This window comes from Nasonia vitripennis, assembly GCF_009193385.2.
Source record: "Nasonia vitripennis strain AsymCx chromosome 3 unlocalized genomic scaffold, Nvit_psr_1.1 chr3_random0007, whole genome shotgun sequence".
NCBI classification, from domain to species: domain Eukaryota; kingdom Metazoa; phylum Arthropoda; class Insecta; order Hymenoptera; family Pteromalidae; genus Nasonia; species Nasonia vitripennis.
In genome coordinates this window covers 3,181,833-3,190,301 of record NW_022279626.1, presented here as the reverse complement: position 1 = coordinate 3,190,301, position 8,469 = coordinate 3,181,833, and the positions used below count along the sequence as shown (strand labels likewise).

General features: G+C 34.6%; 1 protein-coding gene across 1 annotated transcript; it reads left to right on the top strand.

The window, feature by feature from the left end:
• Positions 1–580: 580 nt before the first annotated feature.
• On the top strand, positions 581–1,988 carry LOC103317008. Its single transcript, XM_008213539.1, has 4 exons — positions 581–685; positions 744–921; positions 1,009–1,354; positions 1,448–1,988. The coding sequence occupies exons 1-4, from the start codon at positions 581–583 to the stop codon at positions 1,986–1,988; spliced, it is 1,170 nt and encodes a 389-aa protein (XP_008211761.1).
• Positions 1,989–8,469: the final 6,481 nt, after the last annotated feature.

Below are 8,469 nucleotides of genomic sequence, written 5' to 3'. Positions count from 1 at the left end.
ATCGGTAGGGAAGAAGTCATTCTACCAACAGGCAGTTACGAAATCGAAGATAAAGAGAACTACCTTTAAGATTCGCTAAATTCAAAAGGTATATCCATAAGTCTCAAGCCAAACAATAATACACTTCGCAGTGTGATAAAGTCTAGTCATAGTATTTATTTCAGACCCCAGAACTCTATTGGTCAATTGTTGGGCTTTAATGAAAAACTTCTTCCTGCAAATATCACTCATAGTTCAGATCTACCTGTATCTATTCTCAGAGTAAAGGCGTTACAAGTTGAGTGTAGTATCACTACCGGTGCCCATATAAACGGTCAGCTTGTGCATACAATACACGAGTTCTTTCCAGCAGTGGAACCAGGATATAAGATCATTGAAAGTATTATTTATCTACCAATAACTGTCAAGAGAATAGATCACTTACAACTACGCATAGTCGATCAAGACGGAAATCTAGTTAATTTTCGAGGAGAGGTTATTACGATTAGATTACATCTCAAACAAGCGTGATGGGTGTTGTCTATGGTGATGGTGGTGGTGGTAGCGGTAGTGCTATTAGAGGGTATATAAGAAATCCAAAATGTCGACCAGTCATCAGTCGCCAGCGAGCATTAAGAGCGCTAACACGACAAAACATTCAGTTTCTAAAAAGCTACGGCCTAAAAGTCGTACCCCCTGGTGGAAAGTAACTTGCATTTTCTTTTGCTGTTATCAAAAGAATGGAAGAGATTCTAAACATATAGTTACCTGTAACTTACGATGAGTCTGTAGCTCATTATGAGATGCACGCTCATCAACCTTACAACGCTTCATCGTACAACAATAGTGATGAAATTCATATTGCTATTCAACACCAAGACTTGTGTCTTTTACCATCTCGAAGTTCACTTCGTATATGTGGTAGACTCTCAAATAAAGCAGGTAATTTAGCTCTCACACATACGAAGCTAGTCCATAATGCAATCTGTCATATGTTTGATGAAATCAGGTATGAGATAAACGCTATAGAGATTGATAAATGCAAAATTGTTGGTTTGACTACACTAATGAAAGGTTGGGCATCTATCAATCCTAGTCAAAGTTTGATTATTGGAAATGCTGGATGGTTAGACGTTGAAGAGTCAGCTCAGTTGACAAACAACGACGGCTACTTTGATATTTCTATACCTCTGAGTATGATTCTAGGCTTCGCTGAAGACTATCGTAAAATTTTAATCAATGTCAAGCATGAACTTATACTCACTAGAGCGAGAAACGATGTTAATGCTGTTATACAGACATCTACAAGAGCTGTAACTGCAACTACTCTAGCAATATACGAAGAGTTCAAGATTCAGTTGACAAAAATCGAATAGTTCATGCCATATGTCTTATTATCCAACCCACACAAAATTCGAATGTTGAATTATATTCAAAAGGGTAGATCGATAGATATGAGTTTCTGAAGTTGGGAGTTGTACGAGTATCCTCTGCTTCCAGCTACTTCAATACATGTTTGCACAGTCAAAACATCAAATCAGTTGGAGAAGCCTCGTTTTATTATATTAGGATTCCAAACAAATCGAAAGAATCAGAAAGCTGTCAATGCTAGTCGTTTCGATCATTGCAACTTGAGTAATGTGAAACTCTTCCTGAACTCGCAGTACTATCCTTACGGAAATCTCAATCTTGATATTGATCGTAATCAGTATGCTTTGCTTTACGACATGTATGCGAACTTTCAGAGTGCATACTATGGAAAAAGTATTGAGCCTATGCTGAAAAAGTCACACTACATCACTCACATACCACTGGTCGTTATTGATTGCTCGAAGCAAAATGAGTCTTTGAAGAATGCACCAGTAGATGTTCGACTAGAATTCGAATCAAGAGATTTAATCCCAGCTGGTCAACAGTCATCAACATCTGCTTATTGTTTGATTCTGCATGATCAGGTTGTTCAATACAATCCTATGAATGGAGATGTAAAGAAGATTAAACTTGTTTAAACTTTTGTTTAAACTTGTTTAAACTTTTGTTTAAACTTGTTTAAACTTTTGTTTAAACTTGTTTAAACTTGTTTAAAATTTCCAAGGTGGTGGTGGTGGTGGTGGGGATATCAGTATAAAAGAACGTCTGCGAATAATTAAAGAATCATTCCTCTTCGAGATGGAGTACATAGTAGACATGCAAGGCTTCAAGCAGTCCGGCAATGACTTCATTCTCAAAGAGCTAGCTATAGTTTCCGTAGCAGACAACAGCGAACATCTGGTGTTTCTCTTCAAAGAACCCTTTCCTTGGAGAAGACTCAACGATAAATATATAAAGGAGAACCTGTGGTTGGAAAATTGCTATCATGGACTACGATGGAGTGCTGGTGAGCTGGCCTACACAGAAATCGGCAACATACTTCGAAAAGCTATGTATGATGCCAGTAAAGTGATAGTGATGGGTTCACTGAAGAAAGAGTGGTTGAAACGTTTCAAGTTCAACGTTGAGGATGCCTTGGAAATGGGATATCCACCACTCGATAGGATAAAACTTACAACGGTTTGTCCTCATCACAATGGAGCTTACAAAGCAAGCTGTGCGCTTCACAACGTTAGACTTATGAAAAAGTTTTTCAAGGAGAGTCATGTACCTCTGAAGAGATCATATGAGACTTTCGACATGGAGTAAGAGTAGAAGAAAGTTAACTGGAAAGCTAGTACTGGGTTGTACAGAAGCAAATAGAGCAGCGGTGGTGATGGTGGGGGTACTATTATAAGTAGACGTATCGGTCTCAGTCAGTTCAGCAGTTTTGATCTGGATGTTCTAGAGGTAGTTAGCATCATTCTAAACTTCAAATGGAGATACTACCAGTCACTACTTACTCTTACAATGTAGAATGGAGTATTACTAAATATCTGAACACCAAACGTCTGGAGCGAGAGAAACAAGAGAAGGCTGAACAACGAGAGAAATTGATTCGAAGAGATAAGGAGGGACAACCACAGCAATATCTAGAGCAGCTACCGGTTAGACACCGTTTACAACGAGACATCAGAGAGATTATTCGTTTGGGAGACAGATCTCAGCATCCTCGAGTAAAAATGCTTGTGACATATACAGATGTGAAGAGTAGAGCAATTCTAACTCCCAAACGACTAGAGTTCTACGCAAAAGAGAGAAATAAAATAAGACAAGATCGAGAGAGACGTGCTAGTTCGATCCATCGATGAAGAATGATAAAAAACAGTTTGAAGATACAGAGAGAGCACGGGAGCAAGTTGCAGATCGGACGGCGCAGCGAGTTTATTTTTTTTTTCTTTTCGTTGGCTGTACAGATCGGACGTAAGCGCGGGCGCAGTTTTTCGCGCGGGGCAAAACTTTCGAGGTGGCCTAGAACTCGGGTGGTCTAGAACTCGGATGGTCTAGAACTCAAGTGGCCTAGAACTCGGGTGGTCTAGAACTCGGGTGGTCTAGAACTCAGGTGGCCCAGAACTCGGGTGGGTCAGAACTCGGGTGGGCCAGAACTCGGGTGGGCCAGAACTCTCATAGTTTACCTACTAATATATGTGTTTGCATGTGTGTGTGTGTGTGTGCAGTGTGCGCACTTGTTGACTGCTGCGTTAGCTGCACGTGTATTGTGCTTGCGCGCGCGTATGTGTGTGTGTGCAGTAGGCACTTATTGACTGCAAACTACTACATTAGCTGCACGTGTATTCACGCGCGTGTCTGTGTGTGTTTGTGTATATGGATGTGTGTGTGTGTGCACGCGTGTGTGTATATCTGTATGTGTTAATTTTTTATTGCTAAAATAATAGTATTGTCAAAAAAAATTAAATTAAAAGATATATTTTTATATCAAATGATTTGAATATTTAAATTTTTATTTATATATAACTATAAAGGATAATTTGCAATAAATATTGACATTTTATTACTAAGTATTATATGTATATTTATGATTACAGGTCTAGATTTCGCATTAAGATAATTGAAAAGTCACCCGTAAAAGACATGAGCTTTTCACAAGGACTGAAATCTCTAAAAAAATTTACTTCAATAAAGTAAAATGTTAGGCGAGTTTGATTTATTTCGCAAAATTATTATGGATGACAATCATGTAGCATTGCATACATATTTATTACAACAATTCTTATATTTGTCAAAGTTAATTGTGTCCAAATAAATACTGTAACAAATGTAATAATTGTAACTATAGATCTAAAAGGTAATGAGATCAATGAAAAATAGTCAAGTTTAACATCACGACATAAACCATCATAAGTGTCATACAACATGCCGTAGATGGCGGGATTGTCGTACGTTGCAGTGTCAAACTTCGATTTCGGTTTCAGTATAGCCGTAACTGCTAGACAGATAGAAGTGTTGCCACCGTCGTGACTGAATATTAGGCCCGTTACACGCAAAAAGTAACACAAACAAATAAATACTGACCCACCATGTTAGATAAGTTTTATCCCGTAGTGCAGCATTTATCAGGAATAGTTTAGTCTGTTTCCTTAGCTGGAATAATGCTATTGCGAAGAGGTCCCGTTGATTATTATTTTCTAATCATACTATTAACCTATAAATTTTTCATAACACGTGCATCGAACACGCGCTTTCCGCCTACGAAAAAAGTAGCGTAAGTCGAGTTTGTCAAGCCTGGGCCTAAGGCCCTTTTAGTGTTTATGTGTGTATATTTATAAATAAACACACCCAAACACACAAAAATACATATATCTTAAGGCGAAAGTGTTTTTTTCCTAGGAGCGAAAGTAAGCACTTCCGCCCCTGGAGCACTTTCGCCTCCAAAATTTTCAAAAATTTAAAAAATTTTAAAAATATTTTAAATTTTCAAAATATTTAAAATTTTCAAAATATTTAAAATTTTCAAAATTATTAAAATTTTTTAAATTTCCAAAATTTTTAAAATTTAAAAAAATTTTTAAATTGTTCGTGTCCGTCTTAGGCGCCTGCGGCGCCTTTGACTCCCACTCGTGCTCAATCATCATCCTTCGTTTGAAAAAGCCAATTTTCGCCCCTAGTTGTGAAATATACTATTATATGTTATTATCCCTGTCAAAAATATTTACATCAAATTTTACATAAAATTTTATGTAAATATTTTAAACTATTTGATGTAAAATTTCACATGTACGAATAAAATTGTAAAACTTTATGTAATATTTCACATTAAAATTTACATACTGATCTTTACGTACAATTCTATTTAAAATTTTATGTAAAGTTTGTGTAAAATTTTTTTTTTGTGTAAAATTGTACACGTAAAAATTCTAAATTATTACATAAAATTTGATGTAAAATTTAGCGTGAATATTTTCAACAAGGTATCATTACAATCCTTAAAATGTTTTATACACAAATCAATGGTCATTAAAATTCAACATTATTTTTTGCTGCAGCAGATCAATAAATGTATTCGAATGAAACTAACTAGTTTTATTAAGATTATGCAGTTGACGAATTTGAAAAATTAATCTGTTTCATAAGAATACGAATTTCTTCTATAAAGCATGGTCAGTATATTGAAAATATCATCTGATAACACAATCGGTAATTAGAACAGGACATAAAGACGATGTTTCCTCTCATCGTTAAGTTTTACCCCATTGCATTTTAATGAATTTATCAACAATATTTGAATATCTGCATACTTTGTGTGTGTGTATGTATGTACTATGTCTATGTGTGTTTATCAGCGAACCTTTAAATATCGACGAGTGCCTTATGTGAAAAGCAAAGCGTTTCGCTTTTAGCGATATTTTATTTCTAGGTACATACATCATACGTGGACGGGGTGGTCTTGGTGTACAGGGTGGCTGATGATGAGGTCTCGGTAGTTCGCACTTGGTTTTAGTGACTAGGTGTAGAAACCATTCGAGGGTAGTGTATCAGAACAATCAGTGATTTCATGTTAGTGATGCAAATTTTCAATAAAACCATAGTCAAAAGGTGCTAAAGATGCTTATATTTTATTTTTAGGAGAAATATAAAATATCTAAAAAAATGGACTAAAATTTCAAAAAATTAACTTTCAAAAAAGTAAAAGATTAAGCGAGTTTGATATATTCCGCAACGGAATAACAGATAAAAAAGAACTAAGATCAATCAACCAAAGTCCAGTTTATTATATTTAATCATAACGAAGCAACAAAATTTTTGTTGTCAATAAAGGGCTTACTTATCTTAAGTTAAGTTATATACTGATCAATTAGAAAAATGTGGCTGTCTCGGGAACAGCCGATAGAAGTGAATAGTTAAATAGATGGTGTGAAATTTTGGAGAATTTTGAATAGTTTTGTTGCCAGAAAATCAAACGTATACGAAGTGAGAAATGTACTTGTCTTCGCAGCGGGACTGCAAATTTGCTTTATAGTTTTCGACGCAAGATTTAAAAAAAAATATATATATCTACTATAGTCTTCGCGGCAAGACTGAAATGAACTAGTCTTCGACGCAAATTCAAATGCGTCTTTGTTAAATGCAAAGTACTAATCTACAAGGATACATTTAATTGTGACTTTTTTGATAAATTTTTATAATTTTTTGATTTAGTGATTTTGATGCGTAAATCGCCGCCATTTTCTTATTTTTCCAACTTAATCGCAACTTTGACAGAAAGTCAAAAAATCTTAGGTGAAGTAATCATCGATCAACTAGTAAATTTAAGATAGATAAAATATAATAAGAATAGTATTGTATGATATTTTGTGACACAACGTGCGTAATCCGAGATTTAGAGAGTGCATTTTTGCACGAGCGTGCGATCAATCGAGGTTCACGCCAAGGCGTCTCATACAGTCATAATGTTTACCGCAATAAGTCAATAATGTTTACCTGCAAACGTTTTGCGTATATTAAAAAACACACGTCGTCTAGTTGACGCAAAAAAATTGAAGTACCATGAAAAGGTACTGGTATATTAGCGTGTCCGAAATCCGAGAAAATCCGATAGCCACTTGCAGTGTGTGTAAATAAGTGCGGCTGATATGTAAGGGAAAAGCTGATTTGTGCGAGCATGCTGACATGCGCGGCGAAGAGTGCATGGTGGGGGGTTGTCGCGGTCGGTCTGTCGCGCCGCCGTGACGGTCGCCGCTCGCCTATTCACTCCCCAGTAAAATGTGTACCCGGCGAGTCTATAGAAGTATTCACTTCAAAACTCTCAAGATACTTACTACGTAACTTGCCATGACCGTTTTATTTTGTTTATTGGTGACCATCTAAAATTTTCTGTTTATGTATTTTATTATAACGTCATAAAAATACCATAAGTACAATGAAACAGTCATGGCAAGTTACGTAGTAAGTATCTTGAGAATTCTTCCTAATTGATCAGTATATTATTTAACTTTAAGTTAAGTTAGCCCTTTATTGACCAAAAAAATGTTGTTGCTTCATTATGATTAATTATAATAAACTTGACTTTAGTTGATTGATCTTAGTTCTTTTTTATCTGTTATTTCGTTGTGGAATATATCAAACTCGCCTAATCTTTTACTTTTTTTAAAGTTAATTTTCTTTTTTATGTTATTAAAGGCGTGTTATTAGAAAAGTTAATAAAAATCTGTAGAAATCCGAAGATAGTTGTTTTATTTGGAAACAAACTAGTGAACGTAAAAGACAACAATTATAAAATGAAGAAAACTGCTTTGCACCATGAAAAAACTGTTGTCTTCGCTCATCAATAGTTATTGTCTGTTGTATTCATTTTTTTATTTATTTCATTACATTTTAATACAGAATATAAATGTTATGATTGTTATAATGTAAATAAAAAAAAAGTTTAATTAATATTATTTTTTTGTTACATTTTGTTAATATAATTATTACTGTCATCAAATAATTACAAAGAGTTTAAAAACATTTTTAATATTCAAAATTTATTTCTATTTTATTCTATAATTTTAAAGCCAGTCCCGTGTATTAGTAGCTGTAACTACTTTTATAGAATGTTGGCTGTATTGAATATATTCATTCATACTCTACGCTAATTAATTCTTACGAAACGTTTCCGAAAATCGTGCTTTTAATTGGTTAGAATTTATTAATCTGGCCATCTTATTGGAGCATTTCATAAACGTTCCACAAGAATTAACTACTATCGAGTATACATCTAATATTTAACAGTATATTTAATAATGACACGTCAAATAATTAAGGGGATGTCGGCGCAAAAGTTTCGCAAATCCACCACGGAGTATTTTGTATTTTCAAACTTCTAGAAAAACAGAAAGTTCGATCGATTTTTTTTTTTTTTTTTTTTTTTTTGGTAGAACAATTCATTAAACTTAACACTATGGCGCTACAGACTCGGTTTTTGATTAGTAAACTTTATTTTAAAAATTGTATTTAATAGAAAAACAGTGTTTTTTTGGGACGACGTTTCCTTAAATATCATCACAATTAATTTGTTTATCGCGAGCGAATCGAGCGTTTTTCGCTAGTTTATATTATCTATACATTTAAAAATTGGCTATT

Excerpts from the sequence above, each read along its gene's own strand:
- LOC103317008 (XM_008213539.1), top strand. The coding sequence starts at position 581 with ATGTCGACCAGTCATCAGTCGCCAGCGAGCATTAAGAGCGCTAACACG. Across the intron at positions 686-743 it reads GTCGTACCCCCTGGTGGAAA|TTACCTGTAACTTACGATGA; the intron begins GTAACTTGCATT and ends CTAAACATATAG. Across the intron at positions 1,355-1,447 it reads CAGTTGACAAAAATCGAATA|TTGGGAGTTGTACGAGTATC; the intron begins GTTCATGCCATA and ends GAGTTTCTGAAG.